The sequence below is a fragment of the Zootermopsis nevadensis genome, unplaced genomic scaffold, assembly GCF_977971745.1.
Source record: "Zootermopsis nevadensis isolate Lab colony 2312 unplaced genomic scaffold, Znev_1.0 Znev_ptg000012l, whole genome shotgun sequence".
Lineage (NCBI taxonomy): Eukaryota > Metazoa > Arthropoda > Insecta > Blattodea > Termopsidae > Zootermopsis > Zootermopsis nevadensis.
Window position 1 is genome coordinate 4,523,338 of NW_028259144.1, and position 21,256 is coordinate 4,544,593.

The 21,256-nt window shown below is 44.4% G+C and overlaps 1 protein-coding gene across 6 annotated transcripts in view; it reads left to right on the plus strand.

Annotated features, from left to right (window-relative positions):
- The window catches only part of LOC147873945 (uncharacterized), a 95,085-nt gene that overhangs the window by 51,933 nt on the left and 21,896 nt on the right, over positions 1-21,256 (plus strand). For all 6 annotated transcript variants that reach the window (XM_087347664.1, XM_087347665.1, XM_087347669.1 and 3 more), the window contains one exon: positions 2,247-10,682. In XM_087347664.1, the coding sequence (XP_087203790.1) occupies positions 2,247-10,682 (8,436 nt within the window). The remainder of the gene's footprint in view (positions 1-2,246; positions 10,683-21,256) is intronic.

A 21,256-nucleotide genomic window follows, 5' to 3' on the forward strand; every position in this document is an offset into this window, starting at 1 on the left:
TAGAAGAGGCAGTTTGAATTGTGACATGAAACTTTTGTGTCTGTCTGACATTTGTTGACATTTGAAATTATTGCTCGTACTTTGGAACTACACTTATAGACAGAGTAATTATTACAAATCTGGAAACGGTATCTGTACAAGTCCACGTGGTGTTTGACTTTCGATTTCGATACCAGAGAAAGAAAGTGTGTGATTCGTTCTTAAGATGCTTTTAAGAGTTTTCTTCTTAGTTTCGTGTGTTGCTTGAGGAACAGGAACGTAGTTTCGTACTCGCAAATAAACCTGAATAAGAGAAGCTTTGCTCTGTATAAACATTTATTTCTGTTATTGCCATGTCTGTGATCTGACTTATTCAGTCGAGTTAATTAGATGAAAGTACTGTTATAATTGACATAGTGATTTAAAATAATCCTCTTAATTGGCTCTGCAAATAAAAGATATATCTATAATTAAAGTCTGCGAATTATCCATTGATCATGCTATCATTTGACGCTGTACAGTCTCAGCTGCTGACAGCGTTGTTAAATATAAATGCGGTTTTAAAAATATATTAACAAATTAACATGATGTCCTCAGGGCTACAGAAAATTGCATGATGACTAGCAAAGTAATTTGTACTTTTTAGCAAATATTATTAAGATGGTAAAGTTGCGTCATATTGTGATATAATAAGTATATATTAAATCTTGTCCGTCTAATCACAATAATTCTTATTAAATATTAAAATATTACAATAATTAACATTTAAAATATTTAAAATATTTTAAATGTTAATTATTTTAAGTATTTTAAATGTTAATTATTGTAATATTTTAATATTTAATAAGAATTATTGTGATTAGACGGACAAGATTTAATATATACAAATATTATTAGTATTATTAATTCAAACGGGTGATGTAGCACGCGTTGGATGGATAAGATCGTGAACAGGTTTTTCTCGGTACATCTCATTACATTTTTGCGATGGTATCTTAAAGTAGGTTACGTCCTTTACTCAAACCTTTCAAGTGGCTTGAACGACATTGCCAAGAGCTCGTGGACCTGCGTTGGTGAGGTGTTCTTTTCTTATCTGGTAGTGAAGCCGTACAATAGTATAATAGGATGTGACCGGGCTTAACGCTACAAGTGCATTCGTTACGTCTACAGACCGGCAAATATTTACTTGAGAGTCTTCGAGTTTTTTGTTACCGTGTACAAACATGAGACCGTAATGAGTCCAGTTTACATATAAAATTTCATACAGCCAGGAATAATACACGTTGAACTTGTCAGGACTGCTTGAGATTCTATTGTAGCAGAAGCAGTTTTGGTTTATAATCAGAGAGTACCCCGTTCGAATCTCGGTGGAATTCTGACTGACAACGTTGAGGAATTCTCAGATACTCCTACCAAATATAACATTTAAATAGATCACTATTGTCTCTGCTCGCCGTTCATGATCACCTTCCCATTTCATTAGATTTAAAACAGCGTCGTTAAATAACATTTAATTTGACTAATATCTGTCGGTATATCGGTTACCTTGAGTGAAGATTTTTTATGATTTTCCTCAGTTTCAGCCGACGTGTGATAGAACAGTACCTTCAAATGTGGCAGGAGCGCTTCCTTTCTAATCCTTACGATTACGTGCTCAGTATTAATGGCGGTCTGAGCGTCGTATTTGATGCTGCGTGATATCCACAGTTGAAAAGGCATCGTTAAGGAATGCAAAGTTAAATCGATAATCTCATTTTATGAAATAAGGACCTTAAATCTAAGACCGGATATTTGATTATTTTTATCAGATTTTTAGGTTTAAATCGTAATTGACAAGTGCGTTCAAGTTTGTTTCGAAATTACCTTAAATAGTTTCTAGCTTTTTCTAGTATTCGCTCTTGTGTGGTTTAACCACGACAAAGACTGTAAATGGTATTATGAAACCAGAATGAAATGTGTTTATAATTTATGTTAAATGACTGCAGCTAAGGGCTGTTTGACACTGGTTCTTGTGCATGTTTTCGTAGAATTTGTTTCCACTTTACGGCTTTGTATAAGACGCTAAAGTTAATCTCTTTCTTGAACGTCGAAAAAGCTTGTATCTGGGATGGGCTTTAAAGTAACTTTGTAGTTGTTGTGTGAGTGCTCTAACAACTCTGTAGTTAAAAACTAATGCACATTCCTTGGGACTCTTCGGTCTGGCTGCTTTCTTCCCCACTAACAAAAGGCAACACACCTGTTCATTGACAAGATCATTATTTCTAAAGGCGAGCTGTCGTCTCGAACCCGCCGCAGTACGCGGGTCACAGAGAGCCTACGAGTCACCGAAGTGTCACGCCGAGTCGTGACATCATCATCCGACCTGCTGCACGTGGAGTCATCACAACAGCAAGATCTTCTATATCCTTACAACTTGCTGGAATCTGCGAGGATTCTTCAGCCCGAGAGTGACGACTACAAGCTTGTATTTATCAGTTCAGACTCGTCGTCGAAAGAGGAGGAAGGTTCTCATGACTCGGATGTCGATGCAGCAGACGAAGACAGTTCTTCTACTTCCTCAGTTGGCGGTGGCGTCACTTCCGGTTTCGAGTGTGACTGGGATTACTTCGAGAGCTCGTCTGTCGTGCGCCCCTTTCTGAGGGACTGGACTTGGAACAGAGGCGGTGGAGGGGGAGGAGAGTCGTCTGACGAGCAACAACAGACCTTTCTGAGGACTTCCGGGTTTGACTCCCCGCCAAGTCTGTCTACTTCTTATCGGAAGCGGTTGTTGTACAGCACTAGGGGCTCCGCCCTGGACGCAGATGACGTAAGCACGACTTCTGTGCGGGGAGAGGCCCCTTCCCCGGCGTCTTCCTCCGACGGCGGCAGTTTCCTGAGACGCCGACCGTCGCCCGTCGCCGACTCCTCTGCTCAAGACGATCATCTGACGGGCGGGAGCTACGTGGGCGTAAATTTAGACGCCAGAACAAGGACCTCCACACAGGACCCGCAGCAAGGGTCAAGGCCTGCTCCTCCGTCATTGTTCTATAATCCTCGACAACAGCGCCAATATTTCACACGTGGCGATTCGTTAAGGTCAAGTGGAGAGAGAAGTCTGGAGGAAGTCACGTTTTCGGATCACTTCTATTACTATGGAGGCTGCCCTACAAGAGGGGAGGGAGGGGAAGAGTTGTCGAACCGGCCGCCAGGTGGGGAGGGATTCGCCAGTACACGTTCAGCAAGAACCAACAACAGTGGATACCAGTGTGGACAGAAAAGTGAGTCGCGCGAACATGTTCCTCCAGCAGCGGCAGCAGCCGCCACCCCGGTGACCAGAGGTTCCTGCGAGAACTGCGGCGGTGTGGACGCTCCCGCAGTGTTCCCCGCGACAGTCCCTGTGCCTGTTCCCGTGCCTATCCCCGTGCCTGTGCCTATCCCAGTGCCCATACCCGCGTCTCTGTGGCCGCAGGTGTCAGTCGCCCCACATCATCAGATGCAGGTTTCTGCCAGTGCTGATACAGTGAGTGTCGCCGATATCGTGTACATCGGGCCACAGGAGGAGAGCGGTGAAGGAGTCGCCTCAGCCGCCACGTCTTCAGCACCCGGAACCGGCGTCAGAATAAGAATAAGAAGTTTCCAGCGGCCGCCCGCCATCTCTCACGTCGTGGTCGGTCCCTGGTGTACGTGGCCCATACTGTCTCCGACGGGAGACCCATATTGCAGCTTGGGGTTTATCAATGTGGTGGGAGGAGAAACGGCAAGTTCCTCTCCTATCAGCGTAGGCGCTGTTATCAGCTCGGAGCAGATAGGTGTCGTACCTGAGCAGCAGCCGGGTGTTGCCGAGAAAGCTACTATCAAACAGAGCATTCATAACGAGTGTTCGGTTGGTGGAGCGAGTAACAGTGGTCAGTGTTCGGCCGACAGCCAACCGGTTCACCCGGAACACGTGAAAGACAGCGCGGAGTCTAAGAAAGGTGCGCAGAAGTGTACGGAATCCAGCAAAAAGCAAAACACGAAGCAGGGGAACAAACGTAAGCAGAAACAGAAACAAAGGAAGCAGAAACGTGAAGCTGAACAGAAGGCGGCTTCAGCGGTTCTGTCGGTAAGTGAGGGTGTTTCTTGCCACGACCAGGAGAAAACAGATGGTGACGTAACTCAGAAGGAATCCTCACAGCAGCCGGAAATCGATGAAGAACAAAGGGAGACTGAAAAAACAATGTTGGAACCCATATCTGATTCCATGGAAACTGATAAGCAGACTGACGATAATAATGATCTTATCGCAAGTGACGTAACATGTGATAAGGAACAGCTGAATGTCAGCAAAACAGTTTTGTTAACCGACAATGAAAAATACGGAGTTGAGGACTGCGGTGACAATGGTATTGTTCTTGTTATGTTCAGACAACTGAAGGAAGATTGTTCGGAGAATGATAATGGGAAGAAAAGTGAAAACAGGTCGCAGAACGGAGAGCTGATTATAGAAAGTTCGGGAGACGCCATATTGTATTCTGCGACCCAAAAGATTTCGGATCACGGCACTAAGAACAGAAAACCAAAGAAGAAGGGTAAACCTGGCTCTGGAAAACCGTCCATCGCCACTACCATCCCAATTACAGTACCTGATGTCGCTGATGATTTAGCCTGTTTACCACGAGAAAGACTTTCCTCCTGTTCATCATTGTCCTCCAACAGCGATTCTAACGAAGACCTCATACTTAAATCCAGGCCACCTCTTAAAAGAACGTATTGTTTCACGTCTCTGGATGATGGCGATACGTGCAGCGACACCGACGTTAGCGTCAGTAGCAACGTCGAGGTATTGAAGAATGAAGACCTTGGAAAAGACGATGACGTCAACGGCGTCTTTACCAACACCAGTGAAGGTGAAATTGAAGAGGAGGAAGAAGACTGCATCCATTCGTTGAATCTTCCCACCAGAGATCGCACTACGATTGCTGCTGAGGATGAAGACAACCAAGTGGACGATAGTTCTTCGCGTTGTACCTCCGATACGGAAGATGATCTTCCAGAGAGACATTTCTCGACGGTGTTTGTCGTTAACAGCAGTAGTGATGATGAGGTTAGTGACACAGAAGATATATCGGTGTGTCTTACAAAAATAAAAGCCCTGTCTGAAGATGAGTTAGTGACAGTGATGGAAAATCGGTCAGGCGACCAAGAGACTGTTAAGACTTCATTAACAGAAGAAGGACTAGAAGATGGATATAATGTGCCTGAAGAAAATGAAGTAGTGGGTGGAGTGATATTGCTAAGTCATCGTATCTGCAGTGAAGGGGAGGTACCTGTCCTGTCAGAACAGACAATACTTGAAAGAGAAAGTGTTGGACCTAAACATGTTACCGAGACTGTTATTGATTGTGATACTGGCGTAATGGCGATTGGGGAGGACGATTTTGAAACTGATACAATGATTGAATCTAAGGACGAGATGGTGTTAAATGTACTGGATAACGACGCGTTTGTATCTGTGTCAGAAATAAAAGATTTAGCCGATGTTAATAAATATGTCGACGAACCTGTACATGACAACCTCGTTACGGATGTGACGGCGTCAGACCGTGAGGAAGGACACGCGAAAAATTCTAGTGCTGATGCAAATCATGAGGGGGGCGAATTGATTCCAGTTCTTGATCTGGTGATTTTACAGGAAGTACGAGAGGGTGACAGAAATGAAGTCGAAGCAACTGACGTTGCTATGTCCGTCAGTGAATCACGAGATGGTAACACGACTGTTCCGTCCGCAAATGAGTTACATTTGCATGAAGACAGCGCCGACACGGAAGAAGGAATCGCGCCATTAAAATGTTTGGAGTTGAAAACCACGGAGTGTAACAAATTAGAACACGAAGTTGAACAGTCACATTCAGAAGTTTGTGAAAAGCACAGTGACCTCGAATCCTCTTATTCACCTGACGGATCGGTGTCCACGTGTATGATAGATAAGACATTAGAGACGGAGAGGTCTGATGCAACTGAACAGTTATCAGTTTCTGATAGTGAAGACGGATCGGTCAGTGCCTTAGTGCCGTCGGACAGCGACGTCAGAACGTCGTCTGCCGATCCAACCTTAGAAGTGCCACCGTCTCCATTGGGTGTTGTAGTAGAACGAGTCCTTTCCTGCGATTATTCCGAGGATAAACAGCTGACATCCGGCTTGTACCATTCTGAAGTAAAAGAACTGGAGGAAGTGGAAGAATCTGTCTTTGTGGACGAACCGTGTGATGCAGAGGAAGATGGTACAGAAAGCGATAATGTATCAGGAGGAGAGTTCTCTGCTATGCTTGATTCTAGAGAACAGATAATTAGCACAAAGCATTTTGAGTCAAGTGACGAGGAGATAGTTGCTTGTGGTGACACTCGCCATCTTTGTAGTGATGCTGTGTCGAGTGAGGTTATTTCCGTCTGCGATGAACACGAAGGAACCCCCCCTACTCTTGATACTACAGTGCCAGACGGCCATGCAGTTTCCATGGAGATTTGCCCAATCGATCCAGTTTCCACGGCTGCTAGCGGCTCTTGTATTGAAGAAATTTCACTTGTGTATGAAAGTAAGCCAGTGCTACGTTCAGCAGAAATAACCCTTAAAATAACAGAAGTTGAGGAAGGAAATGTTAATAGTGAAGTTTTGTCCGCTGAGGGTTTTGTTGGTGTGGAGGCCTCTAGCAAAAGCCACGTGCTAGACCGTAATGACTTGGTGCAGGAAAGTGCAGAATCCTTATCAGTTACAACAGGAATAGGTAAGATTGCAGGTAGTCTCGCAGAATGCATTCAGTGGCCTTCCACAGACTTGTGTGATGTAGAAAATAGACAGGAAGACTGTGAAATTACAGATATTACAAGGGACATCAGTGTTTCGGTAAGTGATGTAACAGGTAACATGACAGAACAGGATTCTGCAGTTTTGCAGGACCGCAGTGGCGAAACAGCGGAGGAAATGACCGTCACCGTAGACGAACAAAATATCGCGACCGATAAAATTGATCAGACTGCGGCTATCGATATATCGCCTGTCGAAGCAATTGTTGTCGACAGCGTTACTGTTGTCCAAGAGGGGGAGGAGGAGATCCGGTCTAGTGGTGACCCCGTTATGTTAACAACTGTGCTTCAGTCCGCTGAGAGCGCTAGCGTCGCAGGTGAAGACCAGCTGCAAGGTGTGTCGTGTTTAGTTGTGACTGAGTCGGCTCAGGAGAGAGACGCGTGTGACCCCCCTGCCGGGGAACCCCGCTACACGAGTCTCGTGATGATCACGCAGAACCACCTGCACCAGGAGTCCGTGGTGAGCGTCGTCACCAGTGAGACCACGACGCTCGTGCCAGCTGACGTCATAGTGCGACACACCAATTGGGAGGAAGATGGCGGCGACGCGTCACCGGTCGAGAGCACGGGCGGGCTGGCAGGATACTTCACGCTCACGCTGGAGACTTCGGGATCGACGCCGTCCTGCAAGAAACCTCTTGTCACCAAGACACGCCCCCAGATCACGAAGAAGGAAGAGGCTGCCCCTGTGGCCCAACAGGAAAACGGAGAAGAAGATTTAGTGAAAGTCGTGACTGGTGGTGACACTTTGTCGGCTGTGGTGTGCCTCGAAGAAGGTCTTGCTGACGACGACTCGTGGGTGGAGGAACTCGACAACACGGGCAGTAACCACGGCGACGAGGAGTTCGCCACCACGACCCCAACTGAAGATGATTCTGATTCCGGGGACGAAGCGACTGTTTCTTCGACGTCAGCGGCTTCGTTGTCTTCTTACTCGACGGACAGGGAGGAGGAATTGCGCGGGTACCATCGGTCTGCTATAGACTTCACGCTGCACACAATCGTGGAGGAGAGCTGTGAGGACAGCGAGGTTGAACAGGCGCCTCAAGACAAGAAGGGGAAAAAACAACGACCCAACTCCGCTTCAGAGCTGGAAAAGTATTTCTTTTATGGTCTCGGGGGCGGTACTGTTCTGGGTTCTCCTCCCGGTGGAGGCGCCACTCGCGAGTTGGATTCGTTTTCGGACACGTGTAGTTCTATATACAGTGAGGGGTTGGAATCTATGGGGGCGGAGGAGATGACAGATGGCGTGGGCGACGAACCCGGCGCGGGGGCGGATGGTGGGGAAATGGACCCAGCGGAGCTGGCGTCTTCGAGACTGGAGAAGTATTTCCTGACAGGTTTCATGGGTTTCCAAACGTCGGACCGTAACAACGGAGACTCTGACGGGAGTGGTAGTGTTGGCAGTGACAGTGAAGGGAGACCCAGTCCGGAACAGAGGCGGAAGAAGTTGGTCCGTGCGCGTGGCACCGGCAGGCAACATTCTTCCTCCTTGGACAATCTGGTGAGCGGAGAATTGTCAGGGGCGGAACAGCAGCAGCCAGAGCTGCAGGAGTCGGAGGATTCCTCTAGCACGGAGACTGACACGCACCACGAAGATGGCGGCTCTTCACTTTCCATCACTACTTCCGGCTTCGAGAAACCTGATGGGCAGTTCGACACTGTTAAAAGGAAGAAGAAGAAACGCGCGGGTGGACGTATTTCCCCTGCTTCTTTGCCTTCTCTGGAAGATAAGAAGGACGCAGTCTCTGCTAGGTCTCCTGTTGGAGATTCAATCCCAGATAAAATAGTTGCATCCTCTGAGGAACTGTCGACATTGGGGGTTGGTCACGATGACAGCTCGACTACAGATGATGAAGAAAGCTGCAAGACGCCGCAGCCCGAGTTTCTGTCGATGCCTGCGTCCGAGCTCTCTGCCTCGCGCAATAAACAGCAGAGCAGGGACAGCGGATTCATCGGCAGCTGCGACGATCTGCTAAAGGAACAACGAACAGGTAGCGATTCCAGCAGCTCCAGTAACAACAACGACCCGCCTTCCGCACCATCGAAACAACCGTCCATTAGTTCGATTACAGAAGAATTTAAGAAGAGGGCGACAGTGATTCCTAGTTTGTTGGATGCGCGTTTAGGAGGAAGTGCACTTCCGGCAGTGGAAGAAGGGGCTGGTGACAACGGTAAAGCCCCTCACGTGATAACTACGTCATCCATCCCACCTGCTACCTCCCTCACACGAAAGGACTCCTTCAACAACTGGAGTTCCGATGAAGAAACTAATCTTATGATGTCCAAGATGCGTGCATTTTTCAAAACAATGGTAGCTGCATCGTCGTCTAACCAAGGACAACAGAAGACCCCACAAGCAAGCCCGAGTACCCGGCAAAGGGGCACAAAACCTCCTCAGCTAGTGTATTTCGAAAACGAACTAACGCGATTAATGAAAACTGTGCCTGGGATCAGGGACGAACAAGTGCGAGAGATTGTAGAGTACCTAAGTAGCGAGGACACGTGGAGCGACTCGTACGACTCTTCGGACTACACGAGCTCTGACCTGGAGGGCGCCTATTACATGCAACAGCAGGGCAAAGCAGGCGCCAATATCGCGGGCGGCAAGTCAGAGCTGCAGGAACAGATATCAGCGAGCTGTCAGCAAATCATCAGCAAGTTCGATACCAGCCTCGAAGATGACGACGATATCGAAGACAAGGGCGGCGGGTTGAACCGTGACACTGCGTTCGTCTACCAGCGTCTGGTAGCGTCCTTCAGTAAGATGACTGGAGATCAACAGAACGCCGTCTCTGATCAGAAAGAGAACCACAGCCCGAGTTCCGACTCCACGCCTTACAGTTCTCCCCCCCTTATCGCCAAAGTCATGCATCACATTGGGAGCCGCCTAGTCGCTCTGATGCACGAGGTTTCGGGCGGAGAAGGTCTGGGAGCCACTACTTCGAGCCCCAAGGTTCGCTATCATCACCACCGTCGCCTGCAAGCGAAGTTATCCGCAGCGTCCACGACAACAGACGACGACAGCCACACGGATACAGAGCAGTCAGGCGTGGAATTTCCGGGTCTTCCTCGCAGCAAATCTCACGATCTACTCCTGGAGCAAGGAACTCGCCCCAGTGGCGTGTCGTCGTCAATGGAACTGACGACGTCAGAGGAACGGGAAGCCAGTGACTACGAGAGGTTTTCTTGGCGAGGAAGCTTCGAATCAGCCCTCATGGCTGCCGATTCCAGGACGAAGTTGTCACTGCTCCAGGACTCGAACAACGCGTCGTCCACGACAGCTCTCGCGGCGAAGAGACGGTCAGCCGGTGATCTCTTGTTCGCGGGGAAGAGCTCCAGTCGGGAGCAGCTGTTGGACAGGGTGCGGAGCTGTGGGAGTATCGGTGGAAGTGTTGAGGACAAGATTTGGAACGCAAGGCGGAGAAGATCGTCCGTGCCGGATGCGAACACTTGTAACGCCGGTTCCGGCACTTCGGCGGACGGTGACGATGACGATGACACCGACGATGACGACGACGACGACGACGATTCTGATTTGAGATCGACGACGCTTCCGAGGAGCCTGCAGACTTCGTGTAGTGCGGGCACTAACTCGTTGCCGCGGTTGCCGACGTCAGCGACCGCGAGCCCTGCACCTAGTGTTCTGTCCACGTCCAGTAGTTGTGGCATCTACAAGTCTCACAGTGTTCAGCACTTCGGACAGGGACATGTCAAATCAGCTCGCTATAGGCCACCGGGTTTTAACAGGCCCGTCGCCCCCAAAAGGGCTGTGTCTGCTCCCGGTTTACAACCGCTCCATCCTGTGAGGAACAACAGGGGAGAGACGGGCAGAAGGAGCAGGTTGCAGGCAAGGACTGCCACACCTGCGCCTCAAATTAGCGGTAAGTTGATATACTTCAGGTTTATAGAAGGTTAGGTTAGGTTATATATCGCAACTCCGCCCTCATTTTATTTGCGTAGTCATGATGATAATTTGGGTTTGTTCTCATCGATATATTTAATATCGTATTTGTTGTGTGATGTTTTAAGGATCACCTAAACACCAGTTCTGCGTTTAATGTTATTCTGTAACATGGTTTGCAGTCTTCAGAATCTAGTACGTAATAACAAAATATATGTTTTACATGTGAATTATCAGTACGTGGCTTAGAAGAAACAGTTCCATCAGTTATTGAACATCAGTAGCAGAAATGTTAATCTTTTAAGTTCTTACGTGTTCGTCATTCATAACCATCGTCCCGTCTTATTCGCAGATGTACTGGTGTTAACTAAGCTTTGCGTACTTAGGCCGAACATAAACAGTTGATATGACGCTGTTCGGTAACACAGATCTCGTTTGAAGATGTATTATCTGTTTACTTTTTCGTGATACGAACTCTTTACTTTATACAGCGTTATTCTGTGCTTTATCACAGTTGTTGATAAGGTCACTAAAAGATAAATTTGGTTTAAAAATACGTCTCCAGACTTCAACGAAGTTTAAGTGTGTCGGTGATAACAATTTTGTACTTCGTTGATTGTACAAATACGACTAGATTTGATGTCGTGTTGAAATAAAATGTTTACTGCGTCCGAGGCGATAAGAATGGAAATGTACTCTTGAATTCTGGGATGTGTTGACGTAAACATGTAACTTATTCTAAGTACAAATATTTTTTATCTGTGATTAATGCATGTGAATTTTGTCCCATGCCACTCAACATATTAATTTATAAAAAGACCGGACTTATGTTGGACTTAGGGTTATTAGTATAGACATTTCCAGAATAATCTTGTTACGTCTTCAGTTAATTGGTTGTCATTTATATTGACAGATATCAGTTCTAGACCCAACTCAAGAAACGTTGTTTGTCTGTAGTAAACAGGCCGGAACGTCAGGCAGTCAGGATTTGGTAATAAACCGGTGTAATCATAGACAGGACATTATCCAATTTGACTACTTTTGACGGAGAAACAAACGCATTGAATTACAGTGATTAATTATACGAAATTAATTAACATCAGAGCGATAGGAAAGTTTCCTCTTTGCTTTATAAATTACTATGCATTGATTAGCTCATTGTCATTGGCGTATGTCATGTCGATTCCAGTCACGTTCAGCCAGTGGATATATTGTGACCTCTCTCTGAAACAAACAGCATATTACTGCCTTCAGGGGTGTAGATTATGGCGGGGCTATTCAGTCTAAATAGAAAGCAGGCGTGTGATACGACTATCGACATTATATCGAGGGCATTAGAAAAGCCCTCTGATAACAAACGCCACGTACAAACTGTAAATACGACGAAAATACGGGGGGTGGCTTAGGATTGTTCTGTCAAATTTGGCATTTAAGAATTTGTATCTCTGAAACAATAGCCACGGTGATCTAGCGGTTAGAACGTTGGCCTTGTAATCCTGGGGGTCTCGGGTTCGATTCCCGGCGGTGCCCGAATTTATAACTTGTGTTGGGCAAGGCCGTGGTCTAGGCAACGCGGAGTTTTCCTCAGGGGGCTTCCCCGGTTTCTCCGTGGCATCCCAACAATTACTCCATTCACACACAGAAGAAGGCAATGGCAAACCACTTCTGGATCATCTGCCAAGAACGTATATGAACAGGTCCCAGTCCGAGAAAAGGATGGAAGGATCCTGTTCATATGGACCTGTCGTCAGACAGAACACTAAATAAATAAATAAATCAATCTCTGAAACAATATTCCCTATGAAGGTAGAGTTGGTTCGTAGTTTGTTTGATGGTGCTAAATGAATACATAGACTGATTTAGAGTCGTATAGGATGACTTATATATGTCATTTTTAGGAATACCCGAATATTACAGAAACGTAGGATGTAGTTTAAGCCCGGAATCTAAGTATTAATTTCTTACTAGTCAGTTTATGAATAGGGCGCTCTCTGGCAGAGATAACAAGTGATGCATTATAGTACACCTCTCATATTATGTAACAGTAATGCAAAGAAGCACTTTTCCGTAAAGCGATGTGTGCTTAAGAGTACCTGAAATAGATATGTTTTGCATTGCTTTTATATCCAAAAAGGAATGTTCGTAGTCTACGAAGGATGTCGTTAGAAGATCCATGTTCTTTTGTGTTCATACTTTACGTTTTGCTAAGAAGGAACACTTACTTTTACAGAGAACAGCGCTGAAATTCCATATGGTACTCGAAGGTCACGTGCATAATGCCTTTATCTTTATATGCGTAACTTGGAAAGTCACACAGTACAACATTTTCTGAACCTTCTCCACGGATAATGCAGTGAACCACACTCTCATGCATGATTCGTGGTAAGGGAAAAATAAAATTGCTCATTAAATATCAAATTTATATTTTATAGACCATTATAGTTATTGGTTATTCAGATGTTTTACACGTTATAACATTTCAGAATCAATGTAACGAGAAATGATGCATGGTAATATTATTTACGATGTATATGGGACACACAGAAACCGTCGTGATCAATATTACCACTTCTAGGCACTGTGGTAACTGTATGTACCACTCTGCACTTTGCACACTGAAGTTAGTCTTTTTATGTTTCCCTAAATTTTATAAACTAGTTTATTTTCGTAATGGGGACGCGTTTTCTTAGAGGTGCGTACTGTTAAAGTATTATTTAGCTTTCGATATTGGTATTCTGGGTTGTGCCGCCACTGGGCTCTTGTAGGTAGACACCGACGTTTCGGAGGAACCCATAACCATTTTATTACTAAATTTGTTCTAACCAACATCAAATGTCTATCAGTGCTGTGATAAGTAGTTATCCGAAGTTTAAAGTACAGCCAATTTTAGATATGTTTTGATATTAAATACATCCCAGTATCTCCACTAGCTGTCTGTTCATGTCTGAGCGGACCATGTGTGATCCTCCACGTAGCACAATCGATTTTATCAGCGACAAAGAGATGAATTGTTTCCAAGGCAACGAGGCTGAAATTTGTGCCATTACTGAATGTCGTGTTTGAGGCTGTGATGGAACTTAGGGCGAATAGTGAAATGGTAACGTTGACTAGATGCTTGATGGAGAACGAAATTGTGCGACACTGTATAAGCTCTTGAATTTATAAAATATAAACTGAGGTTAATAAACGTTGCCTATGTGTTTTACGAAAGTATTGCTAGGTAAAATAGGATATTAACTTAGAATTTAATATTTTAAATAAGAATAAATTAAGGAGATGAGATGAGTGAGTTTTGTGATAAATACAAGAGGTAGGGTAAAGAATTTTTACAGAATTTTGGTTAGAAAGCGCTGAAGGGAAGAGTCAAAGTGAGGCGTGGTTTAGACGAGAGGTAAAATGTATGTTAAGGTACAGTATGTGAGTCCGCGGAATGAATTTATATGTGCCTCAGGATAGGACTGGCATTCAGCACGAACTCGACCTTTGAGTTCAGTAAATGGGATTCCATTGGCTGTTTAGTTCCGGGAAACCGAATCGACTGAGTTATTGAAAGGAATTTCAAGTGGATGGGGCATGTAGCATGCACGAGGTATATGAGAAAGGCTCATAGAATTGTAGGTGTAAAATCTGAACATCTCGGAGACATAGTTTTGGATCGGCATTAGCCACATAAGATATGATGGCGTTAGGGGTCGGAAATGAACTTTCTGGTTCCATAAAGAGGCGAGAAATTCCTTTGCCATCTGAGCTACTGTTACCTTTTGAAAAGCGGTTATTTCACTGAGGTGTTATTATTATTATTGACACTACTGTTATGTGTGCATAAATTATACACAAATGGTAGAGTGTATTCATGTGTGTATCTGCCTGTCCACACTTGTTACCCTCGAGGTAACTTCATGGGTGTCGAATGAAGTTTGTTATAGGGAGTTAACAGTTGCTGTATCAGTTTACTTGAGTGAGTTTCAGAGCGAGCGCTCGGGCGGAAGATTTGATATGGTCCTGCCGCCTTCTCTTTACAGTTGCGTTGTCTAAAAAACTCGCTTTTGTTTTGGACGTATGTGACGCCCAGATCCAGTCATTCGCAATCCCCATGATTTTATTATTTTATTTAGTGTTCTGTCTGACGACAGGTCCATATGAACAGGATCGCTCCATCCTTTTCTCGGACTGGGACCTGTTCATATACGTTCTTGGCAGATGATCCAGAAGTGGTTTGCCATTTCCTTCTTCTGTGTGTGAATGGAGTAATTGTTGGGATGCCAAGGAGGAAAACTCCGTGTTGCCTAGACCACGGCCTTGCCCAACACAAATTATAAATTCGGGCACCGCCGGGAATCGGACCCGAGACCCCAGGATTACAAGGCCAGCGTTCTAACCGCTAGACCACCGTGGCCATCATTTATTTATTTAGTGTTCTGTCTGACGACAGGTCCATATGAACAGGATCCTTCCATCCTTTTCTCGGACTGGGACCTGTTCATATACGTTCTTGGCACATGATCCAGAAGTGGTTTGCCATTGCCTTCTTCTGTGTGTGAATGGAGTAATTGTTGGGATGCCAAGGAGGAAAACTCCGTGTTGCCTAGACCACGGCCTTGCCCAACACAAGTTATAAATTCGGGCACCGCCGGGAATCGGACCCGAGACCCCAGGATTACAAGGCCAGCGTTCTAACCGCTAGACCACCGTGGCCATCATTTATTTATTTAGTGTTCTGTCTGACGACAGGTCCATATGAACAGGATCCTTCCATCCTTTTCTCGGACTGGGACCTGTTCATATACGTTCTTGGCACATGATCCAGAAGTGGTTTGCCATTGCCTTCTTCTGTGTGTGAATGGAGTAATTGTTGGGATGCCAAGGAGGAAAACTCCGTGTTGCCTAGACCACGGCCTTGCCCAACACAAGTTATAAATTCGGGCACCGCCGGGAATCGGACCCGAGACCCCAGGATTACAAGGCCAGCGTTCTAACCGCTAGACCACCGTGGCCATCATTTATTTATTTAGTGTTCTGTCTGACGACAGGTCCATATGAACAGGATCCTTCCATCCTTTTCTCGGACTGGGACCTGTTCATATACGTTCTTGGCAGATGATCCAGAAGTGGTTTGCCATTGCCTTCTTCTGTGTGTGAATGGGATGCCACGGAGAAACCGGGGAAGCCCCCGGAGGAAAACTCCGTGTTGCCTAGACCACGGCCTTGCCCAACACAAGTTATAAATACACTAAAACGACCCAGAATTAAAAATAAATAAGCCGATTAAGACAGTGTAGCTGTAACACTGTACACTCGTATTCAAGAAGTACCAGACGTGTTGCTAGCCAGTGTCGTGGTTTTCCTTAGTCACAGGGCGAAGCTGCAACACACCTTCAAATCTTCATACTCACCGCTGCGAAAACCTCAAATCATACAAATCTTTTGTAGTTTACGTTCAAATAGAGAAAGTTGTGAACAGTGAGCACTCATTTGGTTGTGTTGACGGAATGAGAAGGCGACAGGGTGCTAAATGATGTAAGCTAAGTAGTTACGATCTTCGTCATTAGCGCGTAAGAGGCCCGAATGCTAGCAAACCAATGGTCAGCAGGTCAGATACAACAGATGACAGGAGTTGTTGAACATCGTATTATACCAGCAGCGGTTGTGCGTGTGCTGAGTATAAATCATTTTACTCTTTTGTACACATTCCCCCCGAGGCGCACCTCCCCACGTGCGAGAGAGGTTGGCGACCTGGCTGGTTGGCCGTCTACCCCATGCCAGTCAAGTTTTGATTATGTTTAGGGAGCCATGACGTAAAACGATCCCAGAAGCCAAAAACGAATTGCCCTTTGCTTATGGTGATTCCGAAAGTGCGTTCTGCGGAACTCCGACGCCCTCAAGAATTTTATTAACTTCATAATGATGACTACTCTGAAAGCATTTTTCCTTTAAACGTGTAAGTCGAGAGTTGTAATCCTGGGGTCTCGGGTTCGATTCCCGGCGGTGCCCGAATTTATAACTTGTGTTGGGCAAGGCCGTGGTCTAGGCAACACGGAGTTTTCCTCCGGGGGCTTCCCAACAATTACTCCATTCACACACAGAAGAAGGCAATGGCAAACCACTTCTGGATCATCTGCCAAGAACGTATATGAACAGGTCCCAGTCCGAGAAAAGGATGGAAGGATCCTGTTCATATGGACCTGTCGTCAGGCAGAACACTAAATAAATAAATGATGGCCACGGTGGTCTAGCGGTTAGAACGCTGGCCTTGTAATCCTGGGGTCTCGGGTCCGATTCCCGGCGGTGCCCGAATTTATAACTTGTGTTGGGCAAGGCCGTGGTCTAGGCAACACGGAGTTTTCCTCCGTGGCATCCCAACAATTACTCCATTCACACACAGAAGAAGGCAATGGCAAACCACTTCTGGATCATCTGCCAAGAACGTATATGAACAGGTCTCAGTCCGAGGAAAGGATGGAAGGATCCTGTTCATATGGACCTGTCGTCAAACAGAACACTAAATAATAAAAAAAACATATGAACATCTCCGTGTACTTTTAAATTACGTTTCTCGGTGTCCATTTAACTACGCATATTTTTTAATGTACTCAGAATTTTTGGAGTTGGCTTTATACCAAGCCTCAGCAAGTATGGAGATAGTCTGATAGGAGTTTACCGACGTTTCAGAGGCGCTTACCCTATTGGTGGAAGCAGTAATCACATCTGAAACATTTGTGATCTCTTACCAGAGTACACGGCGCAACATCCAGGAAGACAGCCATCTTCTTGTGTGCCAGAAAATGGCTGCGTCACCTCCTGAAACGTCGTGTTTATTAAATATGTCTTAGGAAGTGTCCAGTTTAATTTAATAGCACAAAGAATCAATCATTGCAGCAAACTTTACAGACAATTTCCATTGTGCAGAATAGGGCGATGCGTTGCTACGTGGTCGGTTAAGTCATCTTCTACAGACTGTGACATTCAGGATATACACGCAGGCAGCGTGACTCAGGAGTGTGGAGGGGTCATGCACACATTGCAATATACCAGAATGAGTCATAGAATGCGGGTTTGTTGTTAATACCGATCTACACACGTTGTTGAGAAGCAAGAAACACTTTACAGTTTGTGGTGCATAACCAGTGAGTAACGTGGGCTATTTCAGCGGTATTATAGCGGCCGGAGCGTAAAACTGACAGCTTACTTAGAAATCGTGGGCATTTATGTCTATTCTCCATATCCGTCTTTATCGCGAAGTACTCGGGCACAGGTGGTGATTTACAAAACATTTATAGTCGATATATCGGTCCCTCGATACCCATCTGTGTTCGATAAATGTTGGTTATAAATTATCGATAATAGGTAATGTAATAATTGCGCAGGAAAGAGACACTCTTTAACGAAGAATAAAAAAAAACTTACGAAACAGAAATTGTTCAGATCTACTAATTTATTCATTGTGTCTGAATTGTAACCATTTAAGTGTATACAATTAATGCTACATTTACTAATTAAGAATTTAAAAATATGTTACGATTACGATTAAAATACTAGTGATGGATCATATCGCACAAGAATATCGATGTATCCGATATTTATAATCACGTGGTACAGTTCTAACATTTACCTTTATCTCACATGCAAAAGGTTTGTCTTACTTCAGAACTTCGGACATCGGTCAAGGTTGTAACACTGAAGACAAGACATTAGGCACAAATGCAATGCAATGTTTGCTTTTCGGATCTGTAGGCCGGGAGTTACTGATGTAAATATTTGCAACAAGCTGCCTTGCAGACATGTCGGTTCACTGAGTGGGTGACTATGCTACTACATGTGAGTTCTATAAAGTGGTCAGCGTATATACAATCGTGATATTTTGCGATAGCTTAGACTCTAAAACAAATAATGCTAAACGTGCCGATACTGTCTGCTTATTCGTCGTCCTTTTGTTCGTTGTGTGACGAAAAGGTTACGACGTGAGTGTTGAGGATTAAAAACCGGTACTGAATTTCATTAGCACGAGCAACATTTGCTTAACGATGGTGAATGGTTAACTTTGTAGTCTGTCACAGATAAAAGCGTTGAATTCTCTTTTACACATTACATAAATCTACTTTAGCGGCTGTAAAACTTATGGGAAGGTCTAACCAATTTGCTCATTTGGTACATGTGTAAACCTGTACGTAAATTATATTACAAAATTTCTTCGAACTTTGCTCCTGCCATCGTCAGGGCGAATGTTTGTGGGAGGATAGAAGAGCTGTTGTATAAATCTGGCTGAAAGATATTTAGCGAGTAGAGGAGCTGGGCGCTGTCCAAAATAACGTAACCCAAATCCCAAACAAGCCATCCTATTAACGGCCGTAGCCTATAAATTTACCATGAAGAAGGCAATTATATTTTTTGCCGAAAGATTACAAGAATTACACAGTTTACGTGCCCAAGATTTTGAACAAACGTTTGTCCTGCGTCGTGTGTTTATAAAATGTTTTTTTAATGCGCAAACTTACATCCACTTCGCGCATGTCTCCAGAATGTCCGGAACTTCTGAGCCCGCACAGAAATCTTAAAAGATTTTATTATTATTTATTATTGACTGCAAATGGGTTTATACCCGGTGGCAGTGTCCTACAATAACATACAAAACAATGAGACAGAACAGAACAATGAGATACATCAACACAATGAGACAGAACAAAACAATAAACAAAAGGACACAACAAAAACAATAAGACACAATAAACAATGAGATACATCAACACAGAGACAGAACAAAACAATAAACAAAAGGACACAACAAAAACAATATGACACCCAAACAATGGGATACATCAACACAATGAGACACAACAAAACAATAAACAAAGGACACAACAAAAACAATAAGACACAATAAACAATGAGATACATCAACACAGAGACAGAACAAAACAATAAACAAAAGGACACAACAAAAACAATATGACACACAAACAATGGGATACATCAACACAATGAGACACAACAAAACAATAAACAAAGGACACAACAAAAACCATAAGACACAACATACAATGAGATACATCAACACAGAGACAGAACAAAACAATAAAAAAGGACACAACAAAAACAACACATCCCACTCAAAATCAACCAACTCATAAATTACAAAACCATCCAACCTCAAGTACTTAACTTAAAAAAAAGAACTTAATACCACCTAGACATAAGACAATAACTGTAATGTATTACAAACGTCATGAACTGATGCACTCACACAACAATACAATGAGACACAACAATACAACATACCACACTCAAAATAAAACATCTGACACAATAAAAAAACACACATCCACTAATTAATCACAATACTTAAGAGTGGAATATAAAGTCCGCTCTCAGTACATGAAAATTTTATCCCAAAGAACTACAGCCCTTCATCACTTGGAGACTAAGACACTTCACTTCACTTATCACCATTTATTCCCAACTTAATAACCCTTAGCTTGTAACTACTTTTCTGACCCTCTTTCTAAAGGTGCCTAATTTACAGGGGAAAGACTCTAGCACGCCTGGAGGTAATTGGTTCCAGCTTCTTATGGTCCTATTTACAAAGGAATATTTGCCTACATCCGTTCTTTGTTTCCTAGTCCTAATTTTCCGAGTATGATCGTCCCTGCCCAGGTAGCATGGCTTTAATAATCTATCCTCTATCATTTTCCAAGCCCGGCCCCCCGTGTATGCTTTGAAAAGGGCGCACATTCGGGCTATCAATCTACGCTGTGCCAATGTTTCCCAACCAGATTCGTTCGTGAAATTAGCAAATTTAGCCGCTCTCTTCTGCACCCGATTTAGTGCTCTTACCTGTCCTTCCCTGTAAGGGTCCCAACACACAGTTCCATATTCAAGTATCGGTCTCACTAGCGACGTATAAGCTAAACGTTTCGTATTGTTATTTCCCTTTTTTAGTATACGCATTACGAAATGGAGAGCCTTCCATGCTTTAATTAGTGTATAATTCACATGATCTGCCCAGCTCAGATCACTGCGAATAAGTATTCCTAAGTACTTAAAGCTATTTGCCTCTGGAATTAATTGATCCCCAAAAAAGTAACTCAGCTTATCCTTCACCCTAGCTCTATTGAAGCTGACTGCTTTACTTTTACCTGGATTTATCTTCATTTCATTTTCTACCGCCCATTCCCATAATCTATTCATATCTGTCTGTAACTTATCAATGTCACTACTATCCATTATTTTCCTGTATACTATACAATCATCAGCGAAAAGCCGTATATTTGAATCAATGTTTTTCCAAATATCATTAACATAAGCTAGGAATAGCAAGGGACCTAATACGCTCCCTTGCGGCACCCCTGACGTTACCCTGACTTCATGAGATAGCTGTCCTTCCACTCTTACTCTTTGCGAACGTCCTAAGAGAAATTCCTTTACCCATAACACTACCCTCAAGTCCACACCGGTTGCAGCAATTTTTGTAATAAGCCTATCGTGTGGGACTAAATCGAATGCCTTTGAGAAATCTATTATAACCGCATCAGTCCTGATTCCCTCGTCCAATGAATCAGC